The 17,725-nt window shown below is 47.9% G+C and overlaps 1 protein-coding gene and 1 pseudogene across 1 annotated transcript; one reads left to right on the top strand and one right to left on the bottom strand.

The window, feature by feature from the left end:
* Positions 1-1,209: 1,209 nt before the first annotated feature.
* On the top strand, positions 1,210-1,575 carry LOC112424557 (large ribosomal subunit protein eL42). The gene has a single exon (XM_024788965.2). The coding sequence runs from the start codon at positions 1,255-1,257 to the stop codon at positions 1,573-1,575; it is 321 nt and encodes a 106-aa protein (XP_024644733.2). The 5' UTR covers positions 1,210-1,254.
* Positions 1,576-8,517: 6,942 nt separating this feature from the next.
* LOC105469794 (actin, cytoplasmic 1-like) lies at positions 8,518-10,078 on the bottom strand (annotated as a pseudogene).
* Between the last annotated feature and the right edge of the window lie 7,647 nt (positions 10,079-17,725).

Here is a 17,725-nt window from a genome sequence, read left to right on the forward strand (position 1 = left end):
CTGCTACGCTTTTAGGTCCATAATCCATTTTAAGCTAATTTTTGTGAAGGGAGTAAGGTCTATGCCTAGGTTCTTTTGTTCTCCCCATACGTCCAGGTGTTCCAGCACCATTTGTTGAAATGATTTTTTTTTTTTTTTTTTTTTTTTTTTTTTTTTTTTTTTTTTTTTTTTTGAGACGGAGTCTCGCTCTGTCGCCCAGGCTGGAGTACAGTGGCCGGATCTCAGCTCCCTGCAAGCTCCGCCTCCCAGGTTCACGCCATTCTCCTGCCTCAGCCTCCCGAGTAGCTGGGACTACAGGCGCCCGCCATCTTGCCCGGCTAGTTTTTTGTATTTTTTAGTAGAGACGGGGTTTCATCGTGTTAGCCAGGATGGTCTCGATCTCCTGACCTCGTGATCCGCCCGCCTCAGCCTCCCAAAGTGCTGGGATTACAGGCTTGAGCCACCGTGCCCGGCCAAAATGATTTTCTTTTGTCTGTCGAATTGCCTTTACTTCTGTGTCAAATATCAGTGGATTATTATATTTATATAAGCCTGTTACCTCTGTGCTTTCTATTCTGCCCATTGGTCTATTTTTCTGTTCTTTTGCCGATAACACACTGTCTTCGTTACTGTAGCTTTGTAGTACATCTTGAGGTCGTGGAGGCTCAGTCCTCCAACTTTGTTCTTCTTCAATACTGCGTTGGATATTCTGGATCTTTTGCCTTTTTATATAAACTTTAGGATCTGGCTGGGCACAGTCTGGCACTTTATGCATTGCATAGGACCTTTACAACTGTGTATTTCTACTTGCCCCTCCCCAGACTCTGTGTTCTTGTTGCCATACTTTTCACTTATTTCATGTTATAAGCTTCAAATTATGACCAGGTACAGTGGTTCACACCTGTAATACCAGCACTTAGGGAAGCCAAGGCGGGTGGATTACTTGATGCCAGGAGTTCATGACCAGCCTGGGAAACCTGGTGAAATCCTGTCTCTACTAAAAATACAAAAATTAACTGACCATGGTGGTACACACCTGTAATCCCAGCTACTTGGGAGGCTGAGGCAGGAGAATCACTTGAACCTGGGAGGCGGAGGTTGCAGTGAGTGGAGATCATGCCACTACACTCCAGTCTGGACAACAGAATGAGACTCTGACTCAAAAAAACACAAAAGCTTCACATTACATTCTTATTATTTTTGTTTTAAACAGTCAGTTATCTTTTTAAAAGATTTGAAAAATCTCTTTTCCTTGCCAGTAGCGCTCACGTAAACATGGTGAACGTCCCTAAAACCCGTCGGACGTTCTGTAAGAAGTATGACAAGCACCAGCCCCACAAAGTGACCCAGTACAAGAAGGGCAAGGATTCTCTGTATGCCCCAGGAAAGCGGCGTTATGACAGGAAGCAGAGTGGCTATGGTGGGCACACTAAGCTGATTTTCTGGAAAAAGGCTAAAACTACAAAGAAGATTGTGCTAAGGCTTGAGTGCGTTGAGCCCAACTGCAGATCTGAGAGAATGCTGGCTACTAAAAGATGCAAGCATTTTGAACTGGGAGGAGATAAGACGAGAAAGGGCCAAGTGATCCAATTCTAAATGTCATCTTTTATTATGAAAACAGTAAAATCTTGAGTTTATGTTCACTTCAAAAAAAAAGAAAAAAGAAAAAAGGAAAAATCTACCATTTCTGGTATTTGTCATCGCTTTGCGTAGATCAACTTCCATCTAGTGTAATTTTTCTTCTGCTTGATGGATGTCCTTTAATAATTTTTTGTGTGTGTCTGTCTGCCAGTTATGAAAATTTTTAGCCGAAAAAAAAAAGATGTTTATTTTACCTTCAAGAAATTTTTTCTGGATATAAAAATTCAAGTTGACAGTTTTTTTTTTTATTTTCTTCCAGAACTTTAAAGCTGTTGCTTTACTGTATTCTAAATTGTGTTTCTCCTGGTGAGATGCCTGCTGTCATTCTCATTTGGTTTCTCTGTATGTGATGTATCCTTTTTCTACGGATGCTTCTTTCAAAATATTTCCTTTGGCACAGATTGCTGGGTTTAAGCAATTTAATCATGATGTGCCCGCCTGTCGTTTATTCATGTTTATTGTGCTTGGGGTTCATTGGAATGTTTGAATCTGTGAGTTTGTAAATTTTATGAAGTTTGAAAACGTTTCAGCTGGCATTTCTTCAAATAATTTCTGCACCCGTCCTTTGGGGACTTTCCATTACATGCATGTTAGCCTGCTTGGAGTGGTCCCGTGGCTCACCGATGCTTTGTTCATTTGTATTTGATGGGATTTTTCTTTTAGTCTTTTTTCTCTCTGTGTTTCTTTTTCTTTTTTTTTTAATTCTCTCTTGAGACGGAGTCTTACTCTGTTGCCCAGTCTAGAGTGCAGTGGGGCAATCTCGTCTCACTGCAAGCTCTGCCTCCCAGGTTCACACCATTCTCCTGCCTCAGCCTCCTGAGTAACTGGGATGACAGGTGCCCGCCACCACGCCTGGCTAAGTTTTTGTATTTTTAGTAGAGACAGGGTTTCATCATTTTGACCAGGACGGTTTCCATCTTTTGACCTCATGATCTACCCACCTCGGCCTCCCAAAGTGCTGAGATTACAGGCGTGAGCCACCATGCCCAGCCTTTTTTTTTTTTTTTTTTTGAGACAGAGTCTCGCTCTGTCGCCCAGGCTGGAGTGCAATGGTACAATCTCAGCTTACTGCAACCTCCACCTCCTGGGTTCAAGCGATTCTCCTGCCTCAGCCTCCCAAGTAGCTGGGATTACAGGCCTGTGCCACTACACTCGGCTAATTTTCTTTTTTGTACTCTTTTGGTAGAGATGGGATTTCATGGGTAGAGATTGAGATTGGTCAGACTGATCTCAAACTCCTGACCTTATGATCCACCTACCTTGGCCTCCCAAAGTGCTGGGATTACAGGCATGAGCCACCACACCCGGCCTTTCTCTCTGTGTTTCATTTGGATAGTTAGTTCTCCAATCTGCCATCAAATTCATTTTGTCTCAGACACTGTAGTTCTTATTTCTAGAAGTCCTTGGGTGTTTTAAGAATATTTTCCTTGTCTCTTTTTAACGTAAGTATCCTTTCTTTTAACGTCTTGGACATAAAAAATACAATTATAATAGCTGTTTTAATATCCTACGTGCAAATTCTTTCTTTTTATCGTTTGTGAGTCTGCTTCTATAGATTGATTTTTCTCCTCACGATGGATCATATTTTTGTGCTGCTTTGAATTCCTGTTTATTTCTGATTGGATGCCAGGCATTGTTACTTTTACCTTGCTGGGTGCTGGATACTGTTGTATTCATTTAACCATTCTTAACATTTGTTCTGGGAGGCAGTTATGTTTGGCGCTTCTGTGTATTCCTTTTTTTTTTTCTTTTCTATTTGTATTTTCTTTTTTCCCTCATCTTCTTGGTGATGGCATGGGTCTCGCTTTCAAGCCTTGTCAGGCAGAATAAAAGCAGCATCTAGTCTAGAGCTAATCTTTCTTCTATTAAGGCAAAACCTTTCTGGGTAGGTCTGCTCAATACCTCACGAATTGTGCGGTGCTTCCCCTCTGGTGGTGCGTGAGCTCTGAAGATTGTTCCCGTATCTCCTTTTGGGACGTTCCTTCCCAGTTTGGGGTGGTTTCCTCCATTGCCTGCACTGATCACACCTGGAAGTTTGAAGGGAACTTCTCCAGGTCTCCGGGATTCTCAATCCCCGTGCTCTCCTCCTTGGTACCTTGCCCTGCCAACCCCAGCTGTCTTTATTTTTCACTTTTTTATTTTTTCAGACAGAGTCTCACTCTGTCGCCCAGGCTGGAGTGCAGTGGTGTGATCGTGGCTCACTGCAACCTCCACCCCCGCCGGGTTCAAGCGATTCTCCTGCCTCAGGCTCCAGAGTAGCTGGGATTACAGGTGCCCACCACCACGCCCAGCTAATTTTTGTACTTTTAGTAGGGACGGGGTTTCACCATGTTGGCCATGCTGGTCTCCAACTCCTGAGCGCAAATGATCCACCTGCCTCGACCTCCCAAAGTGCTGGGATTATAGGATTGAGCTGCCACACCTGGCCGAGACAGATTGTTAAGGGGAAAAAAAAAAAAAAAGTGTGGCACAGAATAATTCTATATTATGGGCTGGGTATGGTGGCTCATGCCTGTAATGCCAACACTTTGGGAGGCCAAGGTGGGAGCATCACTTGAGGTCAGGAGTTCAAGACCAGCCTGGACCACATGGCGAAACCCCGTCTCTACTGAAAACACAAAAAATTAGCCAGGCATGGTGGTGAGTGCCTGTAATCCCAGCTACTGGGGAAGCTGAGGCAGGAGAATTGCTTGAGCCTGGGAGGCGGAGGTTGCAGTGAGCCGAGATCACACCACTGCACTCCAGCCTGGGTGACAGAAACTCTGTCTCAAAATAATAATAATTAACAATAATAATTGTATATTATGATACAATGTGCATGGAAAAGAATTTGAATAATGTATTTTTTCTTTTATGTAAAGGATATCGCAGGATGCACACAAATGAACATGGGACACAGGCCTCTCCAGGGGAGGTGAAGGAGTTCCTACTGTCAGCCTTTTCAGTTTAGGGCCACGTGAACATATTACTTGTCAAAAGCAATACATTTAATTTTAAACATGTTTAAAGAAAATCCATTCACAGATCAAAGAAGAAAACACATCTGATCATCTCATGGGCTGCAAAAATTCTCCTGACAAATTCAGTCTTTATTTGTTATTTTTTAAAATGAATATAGGAGCCAACTAGGCATTGCAGGGAACGTCCCCAACCTGGTAACAGCTACGAAAAGTCTACGGCAAACACTACACTTAATAGTGAACTATTAAAAGTATTCTTTCAAATCAAGAATATAATAGGAAGCCAGGTGCGGTGTCTCATGCCTATAATTTCAACACTTTCGGAGGCCAAAGTGGGCAGATCATGAGATCAGGAGTTTGAGACCAGCCTGCCCAATACAGTGAAACCCTGTCTCTACTAAAAATACAGAAATAAACTGCGCGTGGTGGCACACGCCTGTAGTTCCAGCTACTCAGGAGGCTGAGACAGGAGAATCACTTGAACCCAGGAGGTAGAGGTAGCAGTGAGCCAAGATTGTGTCACTGCACTCTGGCCTGGGCAACAAAGTGAGACTCCATCTAAATAAGTAAGTAAATAAATAAATAAATAAATAAAATATAACAAGAGGCCGGGCGCGGTGGCTCAAGCCTGTAATCCCAGCACTTTGGGAGGCCGAGACGGGTGGATCACGAGGTCAGGAGATTGAGACCATCCTGGCTAACACGGTGAAACCCCATCTCTACTAAAAAATACAAAAAACTAGCCGGGCGAGGTGGCGGGCGCCTGTAGTCCCAGCTACTCAGGAGGCTGAGGCAGGAGAATGGCGTAAACCCGGGAGGTGGAGCTTGCAGTGAGCTGAGATCCGGCCACTGCACCCCAGCCTGGGCGACAGAGCAAGACTCCGTCTCAAAAAAAAACAAAAACAAAAACAAAAACAACAACAACAACAACAACAAAATATATATATATATATAAAACAAGAATACCAAGTGACACCATTTTCCCCCTTCAATATTAGCAAAAAGCCTAGCAACTCCAGAGACTAAATAAATTTAAAAAGGCAAGGGAGAAATAATGTAAGAATGGGAAAGAAAGGAAGAAAATTATTATCACTCTTAGATTTATGACAATTCACCTAGAAAACCCAAAGGAATCTACAGAAAAAAAAAAAAAAGATAATTTAACTAGGCTACAAGATAAAAGGTTGCTATTCAACAGCCAAAACAAGATGAAGTGCATTCTTTAGTACCAGGAACAACGGAAAATACACTTTATAAATATAGACCCTTTACAATAGTAGTGAAGAAAGATTTATAGGAATACATTTATTTATCTGTGAAGAAAATGATTAAAAACGTACTGGAAGGATTTAAAGGAGATGTAAACAAATGGGGAGACACACTGTATTTATGACTAAGAAGGCTCCATACTGAAAAGAAGTGAATTCTCTCCAAACTGATATATAACTTCAATCTAATTTTATTCTATATCGTGACAGAGTTTTCAATGAAAATAATTGAGCTGATTCTAAAGTTTATGCCAAAGAACAATATTGTCCAACAGAACATTTTATTAGTACGTATTTTATGTATTCTCTGACACGAATGGAGATAGAGATAAAGATAGAGATGGGGGAGAAAGAGAGAGGGGTGGAGAGAGAACAGGCCAGGGGCTTTGTGCTATGAGAAAGCAAGTGTTACTCTGAAACAATTGTTATTAAGAACCTGTATCCAGCCTGGCGAGGTGCCTCATGTCTGTAATCCCAGCACTCTGGGAGGCCGCGATGTAGGGAGTTCGAGACCAGCCTGACCAACATGGAGAAACTCTGCCTCTACTAAAAACACAAAATTAGCCAGGCGTGGTGGCACATGCCTGTAGTCCCAGCTACTCGGGAGGCTGAGGCAGGAGAATCGCTTGAACCCGGGAGGCAGATGTTGCAGTGAGCCAAGATCGTACCACTACACTCCGCCTGGGTGACTACTTCTCAAAAAAAAAAAAAAGTTTCATTCTTTTGCTTTATCAGTTTTAAAAACAATGAGTAGGCTGGGTGTGGTGGCTCACGCCTGTAATCCCAGCACTTTGGGAGGCCGAGACGGGTAGATCCCCTGAGATCAGGAGTTCGAGACCAGCCTGACCAACATGGAGAAACTCTGCCTCTACTAAAAATACAAAATTAGCCAGGCGTGGTGGCACGTGCCTGTAGTCCCAGCTACTCGGGAGGCTGAGGCAGGAGAATCGCTTGAACCCGGGAGGCAGAGGTCGTGGTGAGCCGAGATTGCGCCATTGCACCCCAGCCTGGGCAACAAGAGCGAAACTCCGTCTCAAAAAAACAAACAAACAACAACAACAACAACAAAACACCAGAACCTGTGTCCCTGTCAGAGGCAGACACTGTGTAACAGAACAGCTGCCTTTTGTGTTGGTTCAAGGCACACACCACCCCCAGCTGGTAACTTCATTCTCACCTGTTCACTTTTGATTGTTTTCCCCACTGGAATGGAAATCCCCTGAACGTTCATGGAATCCCCAGAGTCTCCAAGAGCTTGGCTGGAAGATGGTCATAGCAATATCATCTTGAATAAGACATCACCCCAAATTTCCTCAAGTATGTGGCCTTACTTTAACACAGTTTCTAATGTCACGTCATTCTTATGATATCAATATATCTCCTGATATCAATCTAAGTTGGTCAGAAAAACATGCTTCCTGTCTCAGGATGTGATTAGCTAGTATTTTATTTAGGATTTCTGCCTTCAAAATAAGACTGGTCTGTAACTTCCCTTTCTTACGCTGTCCTTATCTAATTTTGGAACTAGAGTTATGCTAGCCTCCTAAAATGAATGAAAAAAAAAACAGCCTATTTTTATATTTGCTTGAAGAGTTGTATAAGGTTGGACCTTCTGTTCTTTGACTTTTTCCTCCTTATGTCACACTCTGACTTCATTTATCCAAGGTGGTAGTTATATTTAGGTTTTCTTTTCTTCTTGAGTTAGTTTGTGTGTTATCTTTTTCCACGAATTTATTCATTTCAGCTACAATTTCAAATTGTTTGGCATATAGTTGCTCATGGCCTCCTCTTATGACTTGTTGAACCTTTGGCAGCCTTTTACTTGAGGCTCCTTTTCACTGCTAGTGCTGTAGATTCGTTCTCTTCTCTCTCTCTCACCCTCTCTCTCCCCTCCCTCCCTCCTTGATCAGTCTTTATTTGTCTTAACAGTTTGTCTTTATTAATCTTTTCACAGAACTAACTTGTGAATCTTGGGAGCACTTCTAATACGTCTTTGTTTTGAATTTCATTAATTTTTATTGTATTTTTAAAAATGGTTTCCTTTGAATTCTGGGAGCCCGTGGGTTATTCTCTTTTTTCTTTTTCTTTTTCTTTTTTTTTTTTTTTAAGGTGTGCGTTTTTATTCAACTGGTCTAAGTCAGTGTGCAGGTTAAGTCCTGGCTACCTCCACCCACTCCCAGGGAAACCAAAAGCCTTCACGCATCTCAAGTTGGGGGACAAAAAAGGGGGCCGCAAAGGCTGATCATTCAAAATAAAACAAAATAAAAAGGTATTAAGGTGAAGATTTAAAAAAATTTGCAGACCAGGCGCAGTGACTCACACCTATAATCTCAGCACTTTGGGAGGCTGAGGCAGGTAGATCACGAGGTCAGGAGATCGAGACCACCCTGGCCAACATGGTGAAAGCCCTTCTCTCCTAAAAATACAGAAAATTAGCAGGGCTTGGTGGTGGGCGCCTGTAGTCCCAGCTACTCGGGAGGCTGAGGCAGGAGAATGGCGTGAACCCGGGAGGTGGAGCTTGCAGTGAGCCAAGATCGCGCCACTGCACTCCAGCCGGGGTGACAGAGCGAGACTCCATCTCAAAATAAATAAATAAATAAATAAATAAATAAATAAAACAATTTTAAAAAATTGCAATACATAATTTACACAAAAGCAATGCTATCACCTCCCCTGTGTGGGCTCGGGAGAGGACTGGGCCATTCTCCTCAGAGAGAAGTGGGGTGGCTCGTAGGAGGGCAAGGGACTTCCTGTAACAGTGCATCTCACAACTCTGGAATGACTATTTTAAAAAAGAACAATGTGTCATCAAAGTCCTTGGCCACATTGTAGAACTTTGGGGGATGCTTGCTCCAACTGACAGCTATCACCTTCACTGTTCCAGTTTTTAAATCCTGAGTCAAGCCAAAAACAAAAACAAAAACAAACAAACAAAAAAAGCATGCCCATCTTATCTTGTTTTCCACGCAAGCTTTTGTCAAGAAAGAGTGTGATGCGGCTAAGTCACAGTCCGCCTAGAAGCATTTGCGGTGGATGACGGAGGGGCCGGACTCGTCATACTCCTGCTTGCTGATCCACCTGTGCCGGAAGGTGGACAGCGAGGCCAGGATGGAGCCGCTGATCCACGCCGAGCACTCGCACTCCAGAGCAGCGATGATGTTGATCTTCATCGTGCCGGGAGCCAGGGCGGTGATCTCCTTCTGCATCCTGTCGGTAATGCCAGGGTGCCTGCTGGTGCCTCCAGACAGCACTGTGTTGGCATGCAGATCTTTGCGGACGTCCATGTCACACTTCATGAAGGAGTTGAAGGTAGTTCCGTGGATGCCACAGGGTTCCATGCCTGAGGGGGAAATGAGGGCCAGCCTAAGCTTCCGCAGCACCAAGGTTGGAGGGCCCCAAGGGTGACCCTCACGTGGGCACGGCCAGGAGGGGGTCTCCACTCACCCAGGAAGGAAGGCTGGAAGGGCACCTCGGGCCATCGGAACCACTTGTTGCCGGTGGTGATGACCTGGCCATCAGGCAGATCGTAGCTCTTCTCCAGGGAGGAGCTGGTGGTCGCCGTGGCCGCCTCCTGCTTGAAGTCCAGGGCAACATAGCACAGCTTCTCCTTGATGCCACACACGATCTCCCATTCGGCCGTGGTGGTGAAGCTGTAGCCATGCTCAGTGAGATCTTCATGAGGTAGTCAGTCCAGTCCCAGACAGCCAGGTCCAGACACAGGATGGCATGGGGGAGGGCTCAGCCCTCGCAGATGGACACCGTGTGGGTAACCCTGTCGCTGGAGTTCATCACAATGCCAGTGGTATGGCCAGGGGCATACAGGGACAGTACGGCCTGGATGGCCACGTACATGGCCAAGGTGTTGAAGGTCTCAAACATGATCTCGGTCATCTTCTGTCTGTTGACTTTGGGGCTCGGGGGTCCTCGGTCAGCAGCACCGGGTGCTCCTGCAGCTCGTTGTAGAAGGTGTGGCACCAGATCTTCTTCATGTCATCCCAGCTGGTGATGATGCCATGCTCGATGGGGTACTTCAGGGTCAGGATGCCTCTTGCTCTGGGCCTTGTCACCCACATAGGAGCCCTTCTGACCCATGCCCACCGTCACGCCTTGGTGTCTGGGGCACCCCACGATGGAGGGGAAGACGGCCTGGGGGGCATCATAGCCCGCGAAGCTGGCCTTGCACGTGCCAGAGGTGCTGTCTATGACAAGCAAGATGATATTATCATCCATGGTGAGCTGGATGGGTGTGGACGACGGCAGGTGTGGAGGGCGGCAGGTGTGGAGGGGGGCAGGTGTGGAGGGCGGCAGGTGTGGAGGGCGGCAGGTGTGGAGGGGGGCAGGTGTGGAGGGCAGCAGGTGTGGAGGGGGGCAGGTGTGGACAGGTGGCAGGTGTGGAGGGTGGCAGGTGTGGATGGCGGCAGGTGTGGAGGGGGGCAGGTGTGGACGATGGCAGGTGTGGAGGGTGGCAGGTGTGGACGGGGGGCAGGTGTGGAGGGCGACAGGTGTGGAGGGCGGCAGGTGTGGACGGCAGCAGGTGTGGTGAGTGGCAGGTGTGGACGGGGGGCAGGTGTGGACGGCGGCAGGTGTGGACGGGGGCAGGTGTGGACGGCGGCAGGTGTGGACGGTGGCAGGTGTGGATGGGGGGCAGGTGTGCAGGGCGGCAGGTGTGGAGGGCGGCAGGTGTGGAGGGTGGCAGGTGTGGAGGGCGGCAGGTGTGGAGGGTGGCAGGTGTGGAGGGCGGCAGGTGTGGACGGCGGGCAGGTGTGGAGGCGGCAGGTGTGGATGGTGGCAGGTGTGGACGGGGGGGGCAGGTGTGGAGGGCGGCAGGTGTGGACGGCGGCAGATGTGGAGGGTGGCAGATGTGGAGGGTGGCAGGTGTGGACGGCGGCAGATGTGGAGGGCGGCAGGTGTGGAGGGCGGCAGGTGTGGAGGGTGGCAGGTGTGGACAGGAGGCAGGCGTGGAGGGCGGCAGGTGTGGAGGGGGGCAGGTGTGGACGGGGGGCAGGTGTGGAGGGCGGCAGGTGTGGACGGGGGGCAGGTGTGGAGGGCAGCAGGTGTGGACAGTGGCAGGTGTGGACGGGGGGGCAGGTGTGGAGGGCGGCAGGTGTGGACGGCAGCAGGTGTGGACGGGGGGCAGGTGTGGAGGGCGGCAGGTGTGGAGGGCGGCAGGTGTGGACGGGGGCAGGTGTGGAGGGTGGCAGGTGTGGAGGGTGGCAGGTGTGGACGGGGGGCAGGTGTGGACGGGGGGCAGGTGTGGATGGGGGGTAGGTGTGGAGGGTGGCAGGTGTGGAGGGGGCAGGTGTGGACAGGGGGCAGGTGTGGAGGGCGGCAGGTGTGGAGAACGGCAGGTGTGGAGGGCGGCAGGTGTGGACAGGGGGCAGGTGTGGAGGATGGCAGGTGTGGAGGGCGGCAGGTGTGGAGGGTGGCAGGTGTGGAGGGTGGCAGGTGTGGACGGGGGGCAGGTGTGGAGGGCGGCAAGTGTGGAGGGCGGCAGGTGTGGAGGGCGGCAGGTGTGGAGGGCGGCAGGTGTGGACAGGGGGCAGGTTTGGAGGGCGGCAGGTGTGGAGGGTGGCACGTGTGGACAGGGGGCACGTGTGGAGGGTGGCAGGTGTGGAGGGCAGCAGGTGTGGACGGGCGGCAGGTGTGGACAGGGGGCAGGTGTGGAGGGTGGCAGGTGTGGGCAGGGGGCAGGTGTGGAGGGTGGCAGGTGTGGAGGGTGGCAGGTGTGGACGGGGCAGGTGTGGAGGGTGGCAGGTGTGGAGGGCGGCAGGTGTGGATGGGCTGCAGGTGTGGACAGGGGGCAGGTTTGGAGGGCAGCAGGTGTGGAGGACGGCAGGTGTGGAGGGTGGCAGGTGTGGAGGGCGGCAGGTGTGGACGGGGGGCAGATGTGGACGGGCGGCAGGTGTGGACGGGGGGCAGGTGTGGAGGGCGGCAGGTGTGGACGACGGCAGGTGTGGATGGGGGGCAGGTGTGGAGGGCGGCAGGTGTGGATGGGCGGCAGGTGTGGACAGGGGGCAGGTTTGGAGGGCGGCAGGTGTGGAGGACGGCAGGTGTGGAGGGTGGCAGGTGTGGAGGGCGGCAGGTGTGGACGGGGGGCAGGTGTGGACGGGGGGCAGGTGTGGACAGGGGGCAGGTGTGGAGGGCAGCAGGTGTGGATGGCGGCAGGTGTGGAGGGCGGCAGGTGTGGAGGACGGCAGGTGTGGAGGGCGGCAGGTGTGGACGGGAGGCCATGTGGAGGGTGCCACAGGGCGGATGTGGTCTCGGCCTCTCCTCCTTTTTCTAACTTCATAAGTGAGATGATTCGCTCCTTAATTCCCCCCTCTCCTCTTTTCCAGTTTAAAGCTATTGGTTTTCCTGGAAGCAGCCTCCATATGTGCCTGTTCCACACTTGCAGAGTCAACCAACTCCAGGCGGAAAACGTAGTTTGTATGACGAAGGCTCTGTCCGTACTGAACATGTCCACGTTCTCTCCTTGTTATGGTTCCCTGAACAATACAGCACAGCAACTCTTTATGTTGCATTTACGTCACGTTAGGTGTGGAAAGTCACCTAAAGATGATATGAAGTAGACAGAAGGATGTGTGTAGGTTATATACAAATACAACAGCATTTCACACCAGGAACTTGAGCGCCCGTGGACTGGGGTATGTGTGGGAGGTCCCAGAACCCGTCCCCACTGATCCTGAGGGACGACTGTTTGCTTGAGCAGCATCTTCGAGCTCTGATAGTATTTTCTGCTTTCATTATGGATTAGTTCTGAATTTGATGTAATTTCCAAGATGATTTATCCTTTGACCTCCAGCTATTTTAGAATGCCCTTTTTCATGTTTAAAAATGCATTTTAGGTCATCTTGTTGTTGTTTGGGTTTTCTAATTTATTTGCAATCTGATCAGAGACAGGGGTCAATATGATGCAAATTGATTGGCGTTTATGAGACTTACTTTACGGGCTGATAGGTAGTCAGTTGTTACAAAGGTGAGCCTGGGCGGAACTCGAACTCTCTTACAGTTGGATCCTGGCAGCTCCACTGGTCTGTTAGATCAGGCTAGTAAATGGTGGTATTAAATCATCCGTATCAGTTTGGGCTCCAGAAATTGCAAGTGGCTGATGTCAAACTCACTCTCTGCAGAAAACAATGATAAATTCTGGACAACGTATTTTTAAAAACTATTTAAAGGAACTAGTGAGCCATTGAAACCAGGAAGAAATGGATAGGATTCAATGTGAGGGAAAAGGCTGGGCCAAGGTCACATTTTGGGGGTTTCTGTCCCAAGGGCATACTCCAGCCCCCTGAGCCAGGCTGTGGGGCTTCAAGCAGCCAGGGCGAATTTCACTGGAGTTGGGGGTCAGAGGATGAGGGGGTTGGGGTGAGGAAGGAAATCTCAGCTAGGAGGGAGCCACAGGGAGGAGACATCCAAATCTTCATCAAACTCATTCCAAATCCTAGGCCTCTGACCCCAGAAACCAAATCTGCACGGAGAGAACTCAAGGAGCCCGGTGAAAGCGGCAGCTGGAAAGATAGCCACCTTCATCAAGGACACGTGACGCTCAGCCTCCGAGTCACACCAGCGTTGGGAGGTGTGATAACTGCCTTGGACATCTGTCAAGACCCCAAGGGTCATGACTTAGGGGCACAGAGTAAGCTCCAAGATAGGATGTTCCCCGAGACACATCTACATATCCCGACAGCTCTTAGAGAACTCGAATTTATAATTAAAAAGCTCCCAAATAAGAAATCTCCAGGCCCAGCTGGTCTCCCTGGAGGTTTCCATTCAACATTGAAAAAGAATGAGGCCAGGCGCGGTGGCTCACGCCTGTAATCCCAGCACTTTGGGAGGCTGAGGCGGGCGGAACACCTGAGGTCAGGAGTTCAAGACCAGCCTGGCCAACATGGTGAAATCCTGTCTCTACTAAAAACTACAAAAAATCAGCCAGGCGTGGTGGCACATGCCTGTAATTCCACCTACTTGGGAGGCTGAGGCAGGAGAATCACTTGAACCCAGAAGGCGGAGGTTGCAGTGAGAAGATCTCACACAATTGCACTCCAGCCTGGGTTACAAGAGTGAAACTCTGTCTCAAAACAATAAATAAACAAACAAATAAATAAATAAATAAATAAATAAATAAAAAGAATGAAGATAAATTCTATGCAATCTCTTCCAGGAAACAGAAGAGGAGGAGGCATTTCCTAGCTCATTTATGAAACCAGCATTAGTGTGATGCCAAGATGTTCAAAAGTTTAAAGAAGTCTTGTAGGCTGCTGTATCTTAACCCAGTGGAAATTAGAAACCAAATTAATCAATTTTAAAAAGATCTAGAAAAGTTCCCAAATATTTGACCAAAAAAAAAAAATCACATAGGAAATTCGAAAACATCTGATCCAAATAAAAATGAAAACACAATGCATCAAAATTTGTGAGGTGTAGTTAACGCTGAGCTTACAAGGACATGGGTAGCTTTAAATGATTTTACTAGTGAAAAAAAAAAAGATTTAAAATCACTTGTCTAAGCTTCCAAATAAAAACAAAAAAGAAGAGCAAATTAAACCAACTTTAGTGGAAGAAAGGAAATAACAGTGCAGATATAAAAATAAAAACAATAGAAGATAATTAACAAATCGATTAAAAACCCTAGCAAAACTAATGTTTAAAAAGAGAGAAAAAACCATTTACCAACAGCAGGAACGAGGGGATGTTGGGAGATCTCTCTGCATCGAGCTCACGCTTCTGTTCTGGACTACGGAAGGAGTTTAAAATATACTGCGCTGGGACCGGGCGCGGTGGCTCACACCTGTAATCCCAGCACTTTGGGAGGCCGAGGTGGTTGGATCACAAGGTCAGGAGATCGAGACCATCCTGGCCAACATGGTGAAATCCTGTCTTGACTAAATACAAAAAATTAGCTGGGTGTGGTCGTGTGCACCTGTAGTCCCAGCTCCTCGGGAGGCCGAGGCAGGGGAATCACTTGAACCCAGGGAGTGGAGATCGTACCACTGCACTCCAGCCTGGTGACAGGCCTCCGACTCAAAAAAAAAAAAAAAAAAAAAAAAGTGCTGCATTGACTGGCATATTAACTATGAGTTAAAAGCACTTGGAAAACAGCGGGTACAGAAAGATCACGCTGACCTTCGTGCCGTTTCTTAAAAGCAGGAGCTGAAATTCCCGTGTGAAAGCTGCAACACCCTTATCTTCAAAAACGAGAAATCAAAGAATTCTGTACAGGTCTTGTTAGACCAGCTCTTATCTCTCCAGCCTCCCTGCCTGACTCACTTGCTTCTGCACAGTTTCTGTTTCTTCATTTCCTTAGGAAGATTCCTGAGGCACGTAGACCTTCTTTTGAATAAATGTGCGTGCCTTTCTCCTGTCGATCTGATTCACGTCAGTTTAATTCTCGGGCCGCGCCGGGACCCCGAGAGGATGGAGCTGGAGTTCTGCCACCGTCCACTCTCTTTCCAGGGATGTTTGCAGAACCTCGGCAGACGCAATGTCTCCCTGCGGGGCGAAGGGCAGACTGTCCTGGATAATAAAGATGGGGTCCCCCATGGGCCGAATAAGGATAATGTCTCCCTCCAGGCAGGTTTGATAGCAGGTCCTTATGAAATATTGGGGCTTCCTAAATTTGGGGTTCCTCATCTGGGACGCAAAACCACCACATCCAAAGCACCTGTCCGAGCCGTTCGTCATCCCCCGGGGGACTTGAGGACCAGCGCGCAGCTCCCGCTGCCTGACAAGCTTGAGGAATCGAGTGCTTGTTCTCTGGGAGTCTCTGTCTGCACCTGGGCAACTGAGCGGGATATACGTTAGCTGGGCGGGAGGGCACGTGGATGGAGGAAACAGGAAACTCGGACAAATGGAGAGACAGACTCCCACGTCCAGTAATCGGAAGACGCGAAGGTGCTAAGGTGGCAGCTATCTTCAGATTTCTCTACAGATTTCACACAATCCAAATCAAACACCATCAAGATTCGAAAACATACACGGAAAGGCAAAGGAACTAGAAGAGCCAAATTAATGTTTACAAAGTTGGGAGAGTCATACCACTCCATTTCCAGATAAAATTTATTTACTGTAAGGCTCCAGTAATCAAGGCCATGTGCAGTTAGTGGGAGGATAGACTCAGAGGTAAAGGGAACAGAATAGAAAGTCCAGAGAGAGGCCCACACAAACACAGTAGCTTAATTTCTGACAAAGATACAAAGTAAATCAATTGAGAGAGCGTTGTCTTTTCACTAAATGATGCTGGAAAAATTAGACATTAACTGAAAACAAAACCTCGAGCTATACCTCACACTTAGACAAAAATGAATTCAAAGTAGATCACAGACCTAATTGTAACATGTAGCACCAAAAAAAACTTAAAAAGAAGAAGCACAGGGGAAAAATCTGCACGAACTTGAATCAGGCAGAGTTCTTAGGATCTGTCAGTGAAAGGATCGATGAGCTGGACTTCATCGAGACAAAACTTTCAGTCTTCAAATGGCACTGTTAAGAAAAGGAAACGATAAGCTATGAGCTTGGAGAAAATACATGCAAATCCTACGTCCAACAATGGATTTGTATCAAGAATGTAATCCTCAGGCCTGTAATCCCAGCACTTTGGAAGGCTGAGGTGGGCAGACCATCTGAGGCCAGGAATTCGAGACCATCCCGGCCAACATGGTGAGACCCTATCTTTACTAAAAATGCAAAAATTAGCTGGGCCTGGTGGCGTGCACCTGTAATACCAGCTGCTTGTGAGGCTGACGCAGGAGAATCACTTGAAACCCGGAGGCGGAGGCTGCAGTGAGCTGATATTGTGCCACTCCAGCCTGGATGACAGAGTGAGACTCCATCTCAAAAAAAAAAAAAAAAAAAAATCTCAAAATATAACAATAAAAAAAACCCCAAACCCAATAAAGCAATGAGTAAAAGATTTAAGCTTTACCAGAGACACAAGGCTGTCAACAGAGCACATGAAAAGATGGTCTGCATCATGAATACGTTACCGAAAATCCAGGGGTTCAGTCCAGGTCCTGCCACACATGGCGCAGAAACCCGATTGTTGAGACAAGTACTGCCAGGGAAGAAGGCTTTAATCAGGTGCTGCAGCTGAGGAGATGGGAAATCAGTGTTAAATCCATCTCCCCAGCCAGCTAAACTCAGGGGTTTATATGGCAGGGGAGAAATGTAACCACGTGTGGGGAAACAGGAATTAGAGAGGGCTAAGAAAGACCTGGTCAACAGTAAGTGGGTGGTGGGTTAGGCAGTCATAATGGGTGAGGGGTCCAGTATCTCATGTTCCAAATGCAGAAATCTGGTGAGTTTCAGCCCCTTGACACTATCTGGGAGATACGACGGGTGGTTTCCTGAGAAGGGAACTCAGAGAAAAGATAAATGTAACTCTCTCAAGTTTTAAGACTGGCAGGATCAATCTCTATGTTTATTCGAAAGAAACCATCGACATCAGCTCTATGGGACAGTTAGGCTGGTTTCAGTATTAAGAAAATTCAAAATAAATCCATGAGTTACCACTACATATTTATTAGAATAGTAAGTTAAAAGAAAATAACAGGCCAGGAGTGATGGCTCACGCCTATAATCCCAGCACTTTGGGAGGCTGAGGCAGGAGGATTACTTGAGGCCAGGAGTTTGAGACCAGCCTGGCCAACATGGCAAACGCCATTTCTATCAAAAATACAAAAATTAGGTGGGTGTGGTGGCACCTGTAGTCCCAGCTACTCGGGAGGCTGAGGTGGGAAGACAGTTTGAGCCGGGGAGGTGGAGGGTGTAGTGAGCGAGATCGTGCCACTGCACTTCCAGCCTGGGTGACAGAGCCAGACCCTGTCTCAAAGAAAAATTAAAAATTAAAAAATGAACAGCACCACGTGCCAGGAGGAT

Source organism: Macaca nemestrina, chromosome 12 (genome assembly GCF_043159975.1).
Source record: "Macaca nemestrina isolate mMacNem1 chromosome 12, mMacNem.hap1, whole genome shotgun sequence".
Classification (NCBI taxonomy): domain Eukaryota; kingdom Metazoa; phylum Chordata; class Mammalia; order Primates; family Cercopithecidae; genus Macaca; species Macaca nemestrina.